General features: G+C 34.8%; 1 protein-coding gene across 3 annotated transcripts in view; it reads right to left on the reverse strand.

Annotated features, from left to right (window-relative positions):
• Positions 1-4387: 4387 nt before the first annotated feature.
• The window catches only part of LOC148941298 (suppressor APC domain-containing protein 2), a 35978-nt gene continuing 21489 nt past the window's right edge, over positions 4388-18876 (reverse strand). For 2 of the 3 annotated variants that reach the window (XM_089104459.1, XM_089104458.1), the window contains exons 4-6: positions 11537-11680; positions 8838-9050; positions 4390-4616 (exon numbers count right to left, since the gene is read on the reverse strand). In XM_089104459.1, the coding sequence (XP_088960585.1) occupies positions 4488-4616; positions 8838-9050; positions 11537-11680 (486 nt within the window). In that variant the 3' untranslated portion in view covers positions 4390-4487. Of the gene's footprint in view, positions 4617-8837; positions 9051-11536; positions 11681-18876 lie in introns of all 3 variants that reach the window. The other variant, XM_089104457.1, reaches the window with a different exon arrangement.

The following is an 18876-nucleotide window of genomic DNA, read 5'->3' on the forward strand; positions in this document are numbered from 1 at the left end:
ACTTCTTTGCTCGAGAACGAAAGATCACTCTCGCTGTGTCATAATTATGCAACGTTGTTTAATCGTTTCTTTGGCCATTCATAAATCTAACTTACAAGCTTTATAACACGTGGTAAACTACTCTTTTTTTGGAAGGTGTCCCTTTTGTTATGCTTTTAAGTACATTATTGGGTAAATTAATGCGTCAAGACACGTGTTTCTGATAGTAAACTCCCTAAAGGCTTAGTACCTGGCTAAACAAAGGGATTATACGCTATCTTTCGAGGTGTGCAAGATATTGTGGCTTTAATTCCGTCGTCTGTGGCACTAGCCCTGACCGTCTTTATACATCCTGTCTCTGGCTATAACCTACATAAAATCATAGCATAAAGACTTAGCTATGGAAGACTTACCCCTAAGAACCCCGTACCTGGAAAACTATTCCCCAGGAATACTTTGCCGTTGGAAATTTAGCCGTTTGAAAACTTGCCTCGGAAAAACTTTGTCCCTGGAAAACTGAACCCCAAGGAAGGCTTAATTCAGGAAAACTGATCCTTCAAAATCTAGCTCTTCAGATTTTCAAAAAATCGCACCGAGAAAATTACCAAAAATAGTAGCCATAATTAACCAGGGGCGTAATTTGCTTTGGGGCAGGAGGGCAACTGCCCCTCCCAGCCATCACTTTCACCCCCCCCAACAGAAAATTAGTTTCTCCCAAAATCTTCTCAAAACTAAGATAAACCTACATAATTCACGTATCAACAGAAAAAGATTAGTCTTTTTAGTACATATTTACCTTTATATTACTTTTATAGTACTAAATAGTACCTTTATGGTACTAAATGGCTTTTTTTAGTTTTTACTGTCATTTTCACATGATTATGGAAAACTGGTCCCAACTTTACCCCCTCCCCCCGAATTTTGACGAAATTACGCCACTGTACTGAACTTACTCTAAAAAGAAATTGGACCGTTAAAAACTAACCCGCAAAAATTGCCCAGCAAAGCTTGCCTCCAAAAAACTGCTGAAACATAAAAAAAAAACAGTTTTCAAATGAAAGAGTGCAACACTCCATTAAAACCAGCATTAAAATAAGAGAGGAAAGCTTGAATTAGTAAAATCTTGTTTACAACTGTGTAATATATTCTAAAGATACTCTTGAAACTCAAGTTACGAAAAGGTTTCAGAATTTGTAAAGCCACCGAGTGGAAACAATGCGCTTATTTACGAGGGCTACGTTTATCTGAAGCATAAGATTTGGCCTGAAGGAAGAACATCTTGGCCTTGCAGCAATATCAGAACTGCAAGGTCATCCTAAGATTTTGCGTATATACACTTTTGATAACCTGGTTGCATATGGTATCTTTTGATTTAGTTTAACATCTTACTCAGAATTCCTTGAAGTTTCACCTTAACATCCTTAGGGGGCATCTAAAGGGGTAAGTGTGGGGGGGGGGGGTTGCCGCCCTCTGATCACTTTCAAGCATCCCCCTGAAAATGTCTTGAGAATTTCAGCTTAATAATGTAAGCCGTCACTGAGATTTTGCTGGTACGCCCTTTTGACAATCAGTGTGAAAATAGTGTGTTTTGATTTTGTTCAATATCCCTCTCTGAATTCCCATAAATACTCCACAATTTTGTGTTTTGACTTTACACATGGTGTGTTTTGTTTTTGCTCAATATCCCTCCGCCGGAAATTCCTGACAGTAATCGCAAGTAAATTTAGTCATGAGTAGTCGCAGTTGTAGCAGTAGTGGCCCTGAAAGTTTCGAGTTAATGCCATTACTCGTTCCTAAGATATTGCAAATACACCTTTTTGATAACTTAGATGCACATAGTCTTTTGATTTAGTTCATCACGCCCCATAATTTACCTCAATCAAAATTCACACAGGATCAAATATTCTCCCCTGGTTATAATTGTAAGATCTTTTGACCGTTCGGAAAAAATGGCGGTTCCAAATTCAACGCCATGTGTCGGGGGCATCTTAAAGAGCAAGTGGGGGTGGGGGAAGGTGGCTGCGTTTACGGATGGAAGATGGCAGATTGCCAAAGATTGTATTTTCTTGCGATCCATGTGGGGCCAAACAAAAAGCCGGTAGTCCCCGAATGGGTGGGACAATTTTATAACCAAGGGCAATGGACAGGGGGGGGGGGGCAAAGAGTAAAGCTTTGAAGAGACCGGGATATAGGAGGAGCGTGCGCAGTTGTGTTGGCCCCAGGGCGCTTGGTGCTCAAGTGAGTTATTAGTAGTAGAAGTAGCAGCAATATTTCAAAATATCTAAAACGGTGTTTTATTGGTGGGATAGAAGGATATGCGGAGCGCCTTGTCATTTCAAACCGTTTCCCACCCAGCTGAATTTTTTCCCACAAAAACTAAACCTGAAAAGGTCAACGAGGCGAAATTCTACGCGATAAAACTTCAGAGAGAAAAATCGAACGAGAAAGTGATGACTGAAAGAAGCAGAACTCAATCCACATAAAGTTTAACCTGGAAAAAACCGACCACTCTGCACGAGAAAAACCACCGCATAACAAACAAAGCTAATACCCAATTCAGAACTCAATATCTTAAAAGAAACAAAATACATAGCCTCACATTTGATTCTGTCCACTTTGAAGTCATACTGACTAGCAGAAGGACACAGGGAAATCACCTCCTTCCATAAGATTGGTCTGAGGACCCCTGGAGAATCTGAAACATTTTTGAGATTTTGACCAGGTGTTTCAGAATAATCCTCTTAGGATCTGGTCAGTCTGGATTGGAAACTCAAACCCCGGACACCTTTTCTGCGGTCTGAATATATTAAGAGTATATTATTGAGCCCAAATTTTCGAATTTTCATGGGGATCACTCAGCCAATTTTAGAAGGATCCCTGCATAGTCCGTGTCCGTGTACAAGTATGATTTAAAATTAGCTAGATTCAAATGCTGAGTTGCACATTTTTTTCGAGACTGCAACATTAGTTTCATGAGCACATAATCTCATTTTTCTACAAGGAGTGAAGTGAGGAGTCACTCAGCTGTATGATATATATGGCAACGCTGTTTAATTCAATCCTCCGGACATTGACTAGAGGCACCGAAGAGTTTTGGTAGCATCACATGATGTTTAAATATGACAATGCTATATAAATTTTTATCAAAGATCTTCGCTTTAAAATTTTCGGTAATGAGATAAAATAATTGATCATCTCCCACATAGAATGGTTATATGTCATCTCCCATTGACATATATATTTAACATTCTTAACAGAGTGAAGTTCTATTAAGGAGCCGTTTAAGCAAAGACGTATCCAGGATTTTTGTTCGGAGGGGGATACAATAAAAAGTTTTAGAAAACGCATAAAATTTTTGTTTATATAAATTTTTGCTACGTTTTTACCCTATGGACAAAAATTTCAGGGGAGGGGGGGATCAAATTCCCCAGCCCCTCGATGGATATGGCTTTGCCATTAACATGATCCACACAATTCAAAGTTGAACTCATAAAATGCCAAGGACATCAACATGAAAACCTTTTTTGCCTCTTAGACCCCTTTTAGGTCTATTCATACCTGCAAACGACGATTTTTCTTTTGATTATTTTAAAACTATGGACTTTTTAGGGCAGGCAATGCCACACTTTCATCAGTATTGCCACGATATACTGTGAAAATGAATAAGTAAGATTAATAAGTTAAATTTGGCAAAACTTTTTGACCGTTAAAATTCAAACATTAACAATGTGTTAGTCCCAAAGACAACTATACTTTCAAAGAAAAGCTACTTCTTCCTCAGGTGTTTGGTGACCTATGTTTTAAGCTTATTTGTTTTCATGATTTTCCTTTTTTTAATTTCGCACCCACAACTACCAAAAACTGCATATGGAGGTCATTTTTCTTTAAAACTGAATTCACGATTGTCGCTATTTTTAAAGATGTATATAATTGACTAAGTTTCCACTAAAACAATTCAAACAATTAGATTTCATCTTCACTGTCCTTGGTACTTTGAGGTTGGGTCGAGGTACATGTATGATTGGGAAAGTTTCCATTTAATCAGTTAAAATAATCAGATTTCCATTTCATTGTCCTTGGTACTTTGAGGTTGGATTGAGGTACATGTATGGGTGGGTAAGTTTCCCTTAATCAATTTAAACAAATAAATTTCCTTTCCACTCTCCTTGGTACTTTGAAGTTGGGTCGAGGTACATGTATGATTGGGCAAGTTTCCACTTAATCAGTTAAAATAATCAGATTTCCTTTTCATTGTCCTTGGAGCTTAGAGGTTGGGTTGAGGTACATATATGGTTGGGTAAGTTTCCTTTTAATCAATTCAAACAATCAGATTTGATTTTCAGCGTCCTTGGCGTTTTAAGGAATCGAACTAGCTGAAAGAGGAACACACATAGACAAGTCATGATAGTAAGCTAAGTTTTATTGCATAAAATAGAAAATATTTACCTACAATGAGAAAATAGTATAGCCTAGACATAGTTGAGTATTACCAAAAACTAAGATGAATATCAAATAAAAGTGTTATCTTCACCTTTTCGAGGGAACTGCGGATTAGATTTGCTTTGTAGAAGATCTCGAATTAGAGCCGCCTTTTCCTTTTGAAGTATCGTGATTAACTCACTCTTTCTGCTCACTTCCTAAAAAATATCTTCATCATGAAAAAAAGACATTGTTTTATCCGTAGGTAATTGATATATATGATTAGTTCTGGCCCGTAGACAGCAGCAATAGAAAAGTGGTGCCCCAAAAGATGGGTGTAAATGACCCATGCGCACATTCCTGGGTTTGGTGGTGCCCGGGGAAAAATAATTATAGAACCCCCTCCCGACTCAAATATAAGCAAAAAAGCCGAATCAAAGGAAAATTTTTATCAAAGTGGGCAACCCCCCACGAAGGTGCCAGGGGCAGCTGCCCCGGTCATCTCCCCCCCTCCCCGTTGAACGGTCCTGCCCATGTGCCCAAAAATCGGCACGTGATTTGTGGGTTCGTTCCCTTGTTAATCAGTTGCAAGATAAAAGAACGTAATTAGTTTTAAAAAACTGAATTATTGGAACTTCACGGAAGGTGGATAATAGTGAAGCTTTTGGCAGATTGGGATGAAAGGACGGCTGCATGGCTGTGTTACCCTCATGTGACTTGGTGCTGCAACAAAGCGCAAGTAGAAGTAGTATTGCGACTATTCTTAAGCAGAAAATAATACTATTAAATTCTTTTCTGAGTTAGACTAATACCTTTACCCATATTTATTTACCAATAATATTCATCCATCTAAAAATAGTATATACACGCAGTATAAGAAACAAGAGTTTAAATTTTGAAGTCATCAGAGGAGATCTTGGAATAGTAATCTTCAATCCTGCTGCTAAAATGGTTCATCATCTCAATCCCATCGAATTCTCATTTGAAAATTTTGTTCATTTCATCCATATCATAAATACATTAGTGCACTTATTTAACAGAAAGAATTGACTCCCCGACTTATCCGTTTGGCCAGCCTAGGATCCGAATTAGTATTTTAAGGTGGCAAAAAACACTATGATGTGGCGCTATCTCTTTTCTTGCTTAAGAAGGACATTTTAATACAATTATCCGTTTTAGCATGGCAAAACAAAAACCACTAGGTTGTGGCGCTATCTCATTTGTTGCTTAAAAAGGAAATTTTAATGCAAATATACGTTTTAGCATGGCAAAAAAACAGTAGGTTGTGGCGGTAACTCTTTTGTTGCTTAAGAAGGACATTTTAATAAAAAAATACGTTTTATCTTAGCGAAAACAAACGAAATGTAGGGGATCTATATCTTGTTTTGATAAAAATTTAAATTTTAACGAAAATACCCGTTTTAGATTGAAAAAAAACAACAACAGTAGGCTGTGGCGCTATCTCTTTTGTTGCTTAAGAAGGACATTTTAATACTAATATACTTTTTAGAGTGGCAAAAAAAAACATTATGTTGTGTAGATATCTCTTTTGTTGCTTAAAAAGGACATTTTAATACAATTATCCATTTTAGCATGGCAAAAAAAAAAAAACAGTAGGTTGTGGCGCTATCTCTTTTGTTGATTAAGAAGGAAATTATAATGCTACTATCCATTTTAGCATAGCAAAACAAAAACATGAGGCTGTGGCGCTATATCTTTAGTTTCTTAAAAAGTACATTTTAATGAAAATATCCGTTTTTGCATGGCAAAAAAAAACAACAAAAGGTTGTGGCGCTAACTCTTGCGTTGCTTAAAAAGGACATTTTAATACAAATATCCGTTCAAAAGAGCCTTCTTCTAATTTTCTACGACTAATCCATCTCGACCTGAATAACCCTAGTGAAGAAAACAAAACGAACATACATCTATGACTATTCTTATCAAAAAATACGAAATTTTTTATTCTCGCAGACAGAGGTTTGAAACTTCTCTATATAGGAATCTATGAAATTTTCGCATTGACGGTGTAATTTTCATTAAGATCAACTCTAGTTTTACGAATGTTTACCCCCTTTACTAAATATAAACACATTTTCTTGTTCTACTAGCTTCCGCTGCTACTCACTTCCGATACTTATAAGCTTCTGATAAAATAAACTTGGTAAATTTCCAGTATTAGCATTTCAAAGCGACATCATTTAAATTTGACCAATAAACCTTCAAAAAAGCAGTGAATTTTTATACTTCTTAAAAACGGTTAAACTGTTAATTTCTTAAATTTGGATTTATTTGACAGACTACTTGTTTAATTTTTATTTTTATTTTTTTTTTTCATTTTGTAATTATTTTTATTTTTGTATATCCTTTAGTAAATTTTATTTTATCTTTTTTTTCATTTTTTAAATTCTTTATTTGTTTTTTTTTTACTTTCATTTTATTTTCTTTAAGGGCTCTCACATTTATTTCTTCAGAAAATCTATCCTTTTGTTCCCGGTATTTTACTGCTGAGCTACAAACACACATTCCACAAAGTAGGCTGGTGTATATGTTTGTTTGCAAACACGGCAATAAACCAATATATAACCTATATATCGGCTATAGCCTATAAACCGAAGTTAAAACTACTCAATCTTCAAATATTGACTTATTTCATATACGGGCTACAGGCTTTCGAACTTTATTTACCTTTAAATACCTCAAAAAAAGGAAACTTTACAAAATAACATTTCACTTCAAATTCTAGCTCAAGATTAAGCACCTTTTTCTTAGTTGGAAGAGGAAAAGATATACTGTAAATTTGATAAACACAACCTCCTCCCCACAAAAAGCGTAATATTACCTTAAAACTTTACTTTATTTGCGTTATCGGCCTCTAACTGCAAGCAGGCACATCTTTTTCACAAGGGCATATACTTACAGCAGATTTTTTGCTAGTTCCATTTGCGGGCAGTAAGAGGGGGGGGGGGGGGGCTTACTGGTCTCAGCCAATCAGCATCTGCTTTTTTCAGCTGATTAATACCGTTATTTTTCAATGATCATTCCTAACAAGGACATGAGCCCTCCTCTAGGAACAAAACTAATAACGCTTTTTTTTTCTTTCCTTTGGTATTAATTTTTCTTCTTTTTTTCTTTATTTTCATTTACCATTTTTTTTCTCTGTTTTTTTCTTGGCCAGTAGTTCTAGATAACTTTCCATATACTTTCTGTCAATTCATCATGGGGTTTGACAAGCTTAGCTTTCAATAGCCAGTTTTCCTAACAGGATTTCGCACTTTTTGCCAAAATTATAGACTTCCTGGGTCTCCAATGCTACATGTTATTTAAGGATTGTTTCCACTGCAAGGCGTTTAAAGGTCATCTTAAACACCTATTAAAAACTCCACATAGAAGGAAATGAAGAAAGAAAAAGAATATGTAATTGTGTAAAAAGAACGTTTTTATCGGTTCTGTTTCAGTTGGCTTTACAGGTCCAAACCCACTCATCTTGAATAAAACAAAATTTAGTCGCAATAGAGAAAATCCAACACTAATAAATAGCGTTTGGATCCATAAATGACTCAAAGCAACACCTAAACGTGGATGCTGTGGCTATGATTGTAGAAAATTGACGGGATGTGTCTTAAGGACCAAAAATGTCCTAGATATGCTTCTTCAGTTCTTCTATACTGAACTCCTAGACGAAGCAGTACGACCATGTAACAATGGCGTAATTTCGTCAAAATCCTGGAGGGAGGGGGGCAGGTAAAGTTGGAGCCAATTTTCCAAAATCAAGTAAAAATAACAGCGAAAACGGAAAAAAGAGCCATATAGCACCATAAAGGCAAAGATATACTAAAGAAAACTGACCTGTTTCTCTGGATGCTTGAATTATGCAAGCTTATCTTAGTTTTGATAAGATTTATGAAGAGACTAAATTTCAGCTGAGGGGGGGCAGGTGCCCCCCTGACACATAGCAAATTACGCCCCTGCTATCTAAGATCTAGATCATCCACTAGATCTTATTAGTTTTTTACTTTAACGGGCCTTGTTAAGTTTACTTATGTGTTCCTTTATTATTCTATACGATCAATACATATCACACTCAGAAAAACGCCACCAGTTTATTCTTAGCTGGAACCTAGTAAAGAAAGAACCCCAGGGAATCAGGCTAATTGAAACAAGTGTTTGTACAACCTTCTTCTTTGTCTTTGGCAGTAGCAAAATTTTGACTTTCATTGGATCAAAGGTTAAACTATTTAACTTTTTCGTCAGTGTTGCGACGTTGAACAGTATAAAAATACGCAAAAATGAATCGGTTAAGATTGGCAATGCTTTTCTTTCGTAAAAATTGAAACATTAAGAATATTTAATTTCCAAAGACAATTACACGCTAAAAAGAAAGTAGTGCGATCTTGAGCTGCTAAGTGTTAAACGTTTCTAGCGAATTTAACGTAGCTTACCTGTGTTAGCTGATGATTTTGATCTTTGAGTCTTTCGACAACTCTGGACACCTCTGACGAATCCCTTGGAGGAGGAGGAGCTGAGGATCTTACAGCCAAGTTAAAATGAGACGGAAACTGGTGGTCACGGATCATATTTAGCTGACGAGTGACATCTTCAATCCGGCTTATTTTAAAGTCTAGTCGCTCCCTCTGGGCTTCAGATAGGGGCTCCTGAAATGAAAAAAGTAACATTTTAGTTTAATTCTTTTTTCTCTTCTTCTTTCATGAAACAGAAAACAAGTCGTCACTCAAAGTTAAACGAGATTTCTAATTCTAATTTGATGCATTTGCAGAGGCGTGTATTATTCGGTATATGTAGCCATGATTTTAAGTAATGTTTACGAGATAAAAACTACAGTTTTGAGCAAAAAAAAAAAAAAAAAAATCGATTGACAATGATTCGGTACCTGTGGTCCAAGCCAAATTATCTAATTTGGCGCTAATAAAGGCCTTACGGAAGAAGCATTACGGATGAGCAAATGACCATCAGGTCATTTTGCTCGTTGACATGATTTTGCGCAAATTTTTTATTCATTCATTATTTTTTAACCTTTAACCCTTAGTTTACCACATGCTGTGATTTACGAAAAAGCGTAATTTGAAATAAGCATTTATTTTGCGAAAAAACGCGCGTAAATCCTTCAAAATCGCAATCGTGATGCGGAAAAACCAAAACTACTCTTACTTTACCTTATTGAAGGTTGGTTTCAATCCATTTGCAGCTGCAAAGCCTCTACTATTGCTATGCAGAAAGAAAATAATGGTATTTACAGATATTTAAGAAATTCACGAAATTTCAAATTAGCTACTCACATTTTCCCGCACAAGCACTGATAAAAATCTTCGGCTAAATCGCTGCGGTTTTCCCCAAAACGTAGTATGTGGCAACTAAGAATAAGCAATCACAAAAATGACACCAATACCGTCATTTCTTAAGACACTTATATAACAAAAACAGGAATGAAATATGTTTTTCATATAAAAACTAAAACTAAGAGTATCCTAAGATCCAAATAAGGTACTAGAAAATGGTCATTTCACTCAGCATACTTCGTTTAAAGGTCAGACATAAAGCTCCCAAGGGCAAGCCTTTTTTAAAATCTAAAACAGCTGTTGAATTACTACAGCTAAACCTCAAGGTTTTGAATTTTGAAATAGAGTTAGTCTTTTTTAAATACAAGACAGCTGTTGAATTACTACAGACAAACTCTAGGTTTAAAATGTTTAGATCTAGTTTTTTTTTTATTTAAAGCAGCTGCTGAATTAATATAGCCAAACCTCGATGTTTTGAATTTTTAAATAGACTTAGTCTCTTTTAAATATAAAACAGCTGTTGAATTACTACAGCCGAACTCGAGGTTTTAAATTTTTACGTATAGTTTTTTTTTTTAATTTAAAATAGCTGTTGAATTAATACAGCCAAACCTCTAGATTTTGAATTTTTAAATAAAGTTATTCTTTTTTAAACACAAAACAGCTGTTGAATTACTACAGCAAAACTCGAGGTTTAAATTTTTAGGCACAGTTATTTTTTTTTAATTTAAAACAGCTGTTGAATTAATACAGCCAAATCTCAAGGCTTTAAATTTTTAGATATATTTTTTTTAATCCAAAACAGCTGTTAAATTACTACAGCCAAACTTGGCTGTAGGTTTTAAGGTTTTAATATTTAAATTAAATTTTTAAATTTTAGATATTGAAGTGAACCAGCACACAGGGTTGATGTACCGGAGAAGGATCCATGCTCCAAATGCCCAAAAATTCTGAGTAAAATCATAGTTTTAAGATTTCAAAAGTGAACTTTTTTTTTAGCACGCTTTTAAAATACAGCTTCATCTACCAGAAAAATATTCAGACTCTATGATGTGATTGTGTCAGATTCTATTGCTTTGTGGTACTATGCAGAACTTTGCATTTTACGCACATGTAACAGCAGTTGCCTACTGCTAAGTTCAATCAAGCAAAAAATATTATTATTAAGACAAATACACAATATTAGTAGGCAATATATGGAAACTAATTAGTGTTAATACAAGCTTTCAAACCAATTTCTTGTCGTTTCAATTTTCCACTTCTGTAATACAAGTGTAAGGTTAAAAGCAAGGAAAACACATTAAACTAATTTACTTTGGCTTTTTTATCGACAAACGAAACTAAGGTTTGGCGGCCATTATGTTTCCATTAGTGTATTTTATTCTGATATAACTATTTCTATTCCCATGGAGTATACCTCGCGTAAATGCAGTATACTAATATACCCCAAGTATAAAAATGAAAGTATAAACTCATGAAACTTATGAAAATTCCTGAATCATCCAATTTTCTATTTTATTAACACACTCACGATAATCTAATATGACTCTTTCTTCACTTATAGATTGTTAAAAAACTATTTTTACAACGTGTGTAGTGTAAATCCATTCAGCTGAAACGAACGGGAGTCATTAAATGTTTTTCGGAGGGGGGGGGGGGAATGGTATCAAGCACAAAAAAGGTGAATTTTCAGCATCAAAGCTTCAGATTATCCCCTCCTCCCAAAGGCTTCTGGCGAAAAGACATCAGCAATCTTGGGGACCTCCCTTTCGGCGTACAGGTAGTACGTTGCAGCAAATATTAAAGAACCATCCCCTTCTTGAAGGTGAGTAAAAGGTACTTACAAGAACCTGAGACTGTCCAAGACTTCGGATTTGATCTTGGAGCTCCATCAACTGTCTTTGAAAGTGTAACCTTGCTTTCTCAACAGCTTCTAGACCAAGCTTAACAGCTTGTCTTTCCTTCTCGATCAATTCGACACGACGCAGCTGAAAGACACGTAAAACTTAAAAACAAAACCTCAAATGAGGTTAGATAAAAAAAAATCCAAGAGAGCTTAGATTAGCCAAATCCTCCAACTTAAACGAAAAAACGATGAGCCAAAATTTCGATACAAACACCGTCCTTATTGTCTAATAAGGTCATTATCAAAAGTCATATGGGAGGAAATCCTTTGTGGCATTTTTGTCGGGCACAAGCTCTCTGTGGTAATAAAAAACATATCTTTTTTTCAACTCGAAAACAAATCTCAATTAAAAAAAAAACATCTTCTAATCATAGGTCTAAAAGGATTGTTCCTCTAAACCCATGCATGACATCCGGACTTCTCAAAAGCTGGAGAAGGAAGAATAATCTCTGGAGAGCTTATAAATGCGCTACACTTTCAGCAGGTGCTATTCGTCTGTGTCAATTCAAGATCTACCGGAATATATATAATTCCTTGTGTAGGAAAGCCAAATCTCTGTATCTAAATAATTTTGCTGCTTGTGGCAATGATATTCGTAAAACTTGGAAGGTAATAAATTCTGTACTTAAACCCGGTTCTCAATCTAGCTCTTTACCAATGAGTCTGGCCCTTAGTGATGAAGCTATCGGGAATGAGCTTAATGTCAAAGAAGGATTGACTTCATTCTTCGCTAATATTGGTAAGAATATTACTTCTACAGTTACTTTGTCTCGGCCTAAGCCGGACTTTATATCTTACCTCGGGCCATCTTTTGTTAAGTCTATGTTTCTAGAGCCAGTAACAGTAAGTGAAATTACTAAAATTGTTAATGGCTTAAAAAACTCGTCTTCATCTGGGCCAGATTCTATCCCTAATAAGGTAGTTAAGTATATTCTTCCTTCAATAGTATTGCCTCTAACAAAACTTGTTGATCTTTTATTTGAATGTGGAGTTTTTCCGGATGCTCTCAAGCGTGCTCAGATTATTGTTTTCTATAAGGGTGGACCAAGAAATGATCCGGCAAATTATCGACCAATTTCTATTTTATCAATATTTAGTAAAATATTTGAAAAGGCTATGATTTCTCGTCTCCTTACTTTCTTAAAATCTAGAAACTGTGTTCATGATTTTCAATTTGGTTTCCAAATGAAGAACTTCACTGAACATGCCTGTTTGACCCTTTTGAATTTTATTCATTCTGCGTTAGATTCGGGATTGATTTCGGCTGCTGTATTCCTGGATATTCGTAAGGCTTTTGATTCCTTAACCCATGAAATTCTTCTATCAAAGGTGTCTCATTTTGGCATAAGGGAAAGTGTTTTTTTTGGTTCCAGTCTTATTTGAAGGATAGGTTAATTTCTGTTGATCCACTTTTCCAGTCACCCTCACAAGTGAATTTTGGCGTCCCCCAGAGATCAGTTTTAGGGCCTGTGCTATTTTTGATTTATGTGAATGATCTTTATTATGTAGTAAAAAAACAGAAACTTATTAATTGCTGTAGACTTTGTCATCCTAAGACTTCCCTTGCCCATAGTGGCAACTATAGTTCAGCTTCTTCTGATGTCCTTGTTTGTTTTGCTGATGACAGCACACTTGGCACTTTGGGAAACTGCGAATCCGAGCTTCGATTGAATTTGGAAAATTTGTTTGAGAGGGTGATTTTATTGCGTGATGCTAATTATCTTACTCTAAATTTTTCTATGTCCAGTTTTTTTTTATTTTTTCGCGTGTTTCTCAGGTTTATCTCCAGTCTTCAGAAATTCAACAGGCAAATGGAATAATTCATAGATCTAAGGAACGATATGTTCGTTTTTTGGGTATTCTTGTTGATGAAAACATATCTTTCAAACTCACATTGATTTTATTAAAATGAAGATATGCAGGAGTCTCGGTATTTTAAGGAAACAGACATACTTTTCCTGGATCAATTTTGAAATCCTTTTTCACTGCTTGATCCAATCTTACGTTTCTTACTGTCCAATTGTGTGTATGTGAACTTTTCCTTCACTGTTAAAACCACTTTCTAAGGTGTACAATAAAGCTAGAAACCTCATACAGGAAACTAATCGTTCATTAGTTATAGCATTACTTGATCTTGGGTCACTATACATTCTTTCGTGTGCATGTTTTACTTTTGCTCAGCTTCATGGTGACCTCCCCCGGCCCCTAAGTGTTCCGCTATCTTTTACCTCTGATCAAAATAATTATAATCTTCGTAATATGACAAATCATGTTCAAGTTCCATTTACTCTTTGCATAAGGTCAGATTTTAATCCAATAATGGCGAGTCATATTGTTTGGAATAAGTTGCCTGAATCAGCTTGAGGGTGCCACTCATTCGGTTTGTTTAAAAAAATTATTAAAATTCTTTGGCTTCGTAGAAGTTATTTTTATGTATATTTTTATTCATTTTTTTTATTATTTTTTTTGCGTCTATTTAATCTAATTAATTAATTTATTTTATTTATTCTATTTTTTCTATAGTTTTCATTTTATCTTTAGTATGTGAGTAAGTGATCATTTTAAATTTTCTTTTTTTTTTCATCCCTGAGTAAGCAATTCATATTTCTTCCCCCTTTGTACAGGCCAATGAGGCTTTGGGGGAATAATAACATGTAATATTGTATGTGTATCTAATGAAGAATAAAACTTATCTTACCTTATCCTATTGTCTAATAATAATTCCACGGTCATTGTCGAAAGTTATTTTTCTCTCAAAGATTTGTTTTCTCTACCTTCTCTACATACAAGTTATGCTTTTCAGGTGGGGTAATAAAATGCATTTTATGTCAATTATCAAATTAAAGAAATGAACATAAAAAATGGTACTATATAAGACAGTGGAAAAAATAAAAAAATTCAATTTTTTAATAACAAGATAGATTCAAATATTTTAAATTCACATCCGGAAGCTTTTGTCAACGAAAAAATAATGTATATAGAAAAAATAAACAAAATTAAACATGGCATTTAAATAAAACGAAAAAAAATTACACATGTTTTTTCTTATATTTTAATTTGTAAATGGAAAAGCAGTGTGGTCTAATAAATTACTTATGTTAATTGTGGGTTTTATTAAATAAATTCTTTCTTATTAAATAAACCGTTTTGGTTCTTTTCGCTATTTTTTAAATGGGAGGGAAGGGTCGTCTAATGTTATGTTATGCAACTTATGCAATGTAATGTTATGTAGATGTTATGTTATGCAGCTGTGCGATTTTCCACTATGTTGTAGAATGTAAAGAATATGAAAATGGAGAATAGAAATGATTAATTTGAGTGAAAAGGAAGATTTAGGACAGTTTTCAGTGGGATTCAGTGGTGGTTCTAGGCCTGGGCAGACGGCGGGGGGGGGGCAGCTGCAACCCAGTTTTCCTGACATCTGACATAAATTCCTTTCATTTTTAATTTTTACACTGCTTTCGTAAACCTTGCCCCCCCCCCGACTATGAGGCATAAACCCACTACTAGTAGGATAACCATATGAATTTTGATTGATGATGATTTTTGAAGTGTAGGAAAATAGACCTGTTTATTAAGTTTGTATGTGAAAGTGGTAGAGAAAAAGATGTTATTTGATGTTGATAGTATGATTAAAGTTGTATTGTTGATGTTTTAAAAATGAATGATTTTGTATATGGTGTATGTTTGAAAGATGATCTTGAGGATGAATTCCATATTCCATATTGAATGAGTTCCTATTCCATATCTCTAGCTTTGAAATTATACTAGAAATGTCTAAATTACTCATACGAAACTGGTTTTTGTCTAGGGTAGAAAATAAAGAATGTTTTACCCTGAGTCTATTTAAATTAAAAATCTTACAAGTAGGGAAAAGATATGAATCATAAAGGACAGAATGGTCGTCACAGAAGGTGGAATAAAGATAGGCTTTTTCGAACAAAAGTCTTTTTTTATATCTCTCTCCATCAAGACGAGCTCGACTCTTATTGGCTCTTTTAAGAGAGAGAGAGGAGTGATGTCGTTAAGATCTGAAATATAAAGAACAGATTGGTTACAGAATATGGACCAAAGCTTGGCCAAATCCCGTCTATTGTATTTCATCGGTTTGCAATAATATAGCCAATATGGCTATATTAATTGGCTATATATAATTGGATAATAGCCAATCTGGACTTAGTACGTAAAAACTATTCAATTTACATTACAACTATTCAATTACAATTCTTGCCTGGGACCAAAAAGAATGGCTTTTGCTTCTCCGTGATCCAGAGCATACGGCGTGGGAGCTGATGTGGAGTTTTGAAGTAAGTAACAAAAATTACTATCTGAAATAGTTCTATTTCAGTATAATTATATATGAAGTATATAGTATATAGTAATATAGTTTAGTATAGTATAGAGTAATAAAGACATAAGGCATTAAAGCTTGTTTAAATCATCTGTTGAGTTAAAAAGTTCAAGCTTAAAAAAAAAAAATAATAATAATTCTCCAAGCGCGCTGCCTTAGATCATCTCAAAAAGCCCTGACATCTAAAATGAAGGCATAGCGGTTATTCAAGGTTAGGAGCACGAGGTAACAGTAAGAGTAGGCTAGAAGATTTTGAGTTCTGTTGCAAATACCATCTATTCACCTGCACCGTCTGTTCAATCTGCATCATCTGTTCAACGCAAAATTTATTTGTAAATAAAATAAAACAAAATTGTTATATGATTCAATTTAATTTAGATCCATTAATTAAATTAAAACCAATTAATCCTAAACACGTCACGAGTTTAATCCTCCCTATGCATAGGTTAAAGTTCCTTGTTAACATTGCAATCACTGAAAGATGAAAACCTTGTATTATATTAATTTGCACTTGTGAGTACGGTAGAAATTTGAGCATAGCGTAATCTCAGAAAAGGAGTAGCTTGAACTTTTTAAGGGAATACTACAGCGCCGCCTATTTTATGCCTGAACCTAAAACAATAAGTCTCAGAAGAAAATGAAAACAAATACCAATGCTTAAATCAGATATCGAAAATTAAAACACATTATATATATATATATATATATATATATATATATATATATATATATATATATATATATATATATATATATATATATATGTATATATATCACTCTCTGATTTCGGGCACCAACCAATAATGAAAGAGAAAAACATCTCATTTTATTGTGAATACATAAACGTCATCTATTAAAAAAGCTCAGTTTTCAATAGACCATCATTATTTTTCTATAGCACTGTTCCCATTAAGCAATTTACAGACGAAACTCTACCCAAATCAGCCAATAGAAAAACTAATGTTCTTATGCCGCGTCGAAAAAAAACAGCTTTCTGTATCTTCATTGGATGAACAGTTTTCTCTTATGTCTTTTTCCGCCCTGATCTTGAATATATTCTTTCAGTTTGGTACTCCGTTATCTCCCGGGGAAGAATCAGAGAATATTGAATCAATCCAAAAAAAATTCTGCAAGTAATTTTCAAAGAAGATTCCATACTCCCTTCTTTCAAACAAAGCTTGTTGACAACGCTTGAGTGCAGGAGAGTTACATTGTGCCTCCATTTTTCAGAAAATGCAATAACAAACCCTTGCATTGAAAACATTTTTCCTAAAAGACACTCCCCACCCAGATTCCGCCCAGCTTGGGTTGTTGCTGAACCCGTTCCTATCTGATCCTGCATTCACTGCTTTACCTCCAGCTATTAAAAAACTTCTGTACCCTACATTACTGTAAAAATTAATTGTCACCAACATTGCCCCGCTACATTAGGGACGAAAAATGTCCCCTACATTGCCTGTTTTCTTTTTTCTTTATGTTTTTAATAACCCGTTTAAATTTAAAATCTATGTTTTTTAAATATATTTTAATTAGTTTTACGTGTTATTCAATCTTTTTACAAATTTATTTGATATTTTTTTTTACTCCAAACTTCGAAATCAGGGCTTGTGAAAGAAATATTTTGGAAAAAACATCTTATCTTATGCCTGTAGAACACCAAAATAAAGCAGAGTTTCTGCCAGTAATCACAGTACATTTAATATGTCAGTACTTGCTCTTGAAACTGGAATGAAGATAGACACAGGAGAGTCAAGTTAATTATTCACTGGCATCAGTGTCTTACGAATAACTTATTCACGCATTTAAGACAGTATAGGAGCCCGGACCACCTACTGACAAACTGCAGTGCTCCAGAGATAAAACCCAATAGCAGCCGTCTACAAGCTGCTGGAAGCATTTCAGGGTCTAGGTATCCCACCAGCAGCACTACCCCTCATGCACCTAGAATTGGAACAGCAAACCCAGAGGGAGGTCTGCTTGGTTCTTTTTGAGTTTCTATGATCTTGCAGACTGCTAGGAATATTTTAGGCCGCTATCATTGCTTGGACCTCGTTGAAACCATCATTGTAGCTACCCCTGCCAGCATCAAATGGATGTGGAAAAACGAATAGGCCAAAATAGGCTATTACCCAAAGGCCTCTATTTTAAAAGAAGAGGAAGAAGAAGAGCCGACAGGCCCAGTAGGCCAGTATAAACTACATCCCAATGGCACCAAGCCTGAAGGGCCTAGTTATTTTTTTTTTCTTTTACATTACACAATATTTGTTTCCAAGAAATGATTAAAAAAAATTTTTATTGTTTTTTAACGAATAATTCTCTTATCTTGAAATTGATGCCCTTCATATTTAAATGATATATGTTCTGTCTAAGTGGCCCAACAATGTTTGGTAAGGTCTTGGTAGGGTCTTAAGGTCTCCCTAGATGTTAAGGTAAGGTCTCCCTAGACGTTAGTCTTACGGATTGGAAAGAAACTGAATGTTTCCAGCAGACACTATTAAGCCTTTATTGCGGATTCATTGCAAAAGTTGATTACCTTAGCAATGTCTAAATCCATCTCACATTAACTGGATGAACACATTCAATAAAAACGCAATCGTCTCTTTAGGTATAGTCATAAGATTTTCAGAGGAGTCGGACAGAAAAAATAAAGTTTCAGACTATACGTCTAGACTTGCCTAGCTCACTACATATTTTTTTCCAAAATTGTACAGGTGTTGCAGACAAATCTTAGGGGTGTTTTTTATATATCACAAGTAAACATGCCATTAACTAAAATTAGTGCAAGTTTACAGTTTAAATAATTTAGGGTAAGTTACCCAGTACTCAGCCAGCTAATCTACTGTTTAACAGCTAAATCCTTGTAAAATTTCTATAATACTATCTAGAAAGTGGATTGTTTCACCATTGAATATGTCAAAATCTTCTTA

The sequence above is a fragment of the Artemia sp. Qi Xiang Cuo genome, chromosome 18 (assembly GCF_049724085.1).
Source record: "Artemia sp. Qi Xiang Cuo chromosome 18, ASM4972408v1, whole genome shotgun sequence".
NCBI classification, from domain to species: Eukaryota; Metazoa; Arthropoda; class Branchiopoda; order Anostraca; family Artemiidae; genus Artemia; species Artemia sp. Qi Xiang Cuo.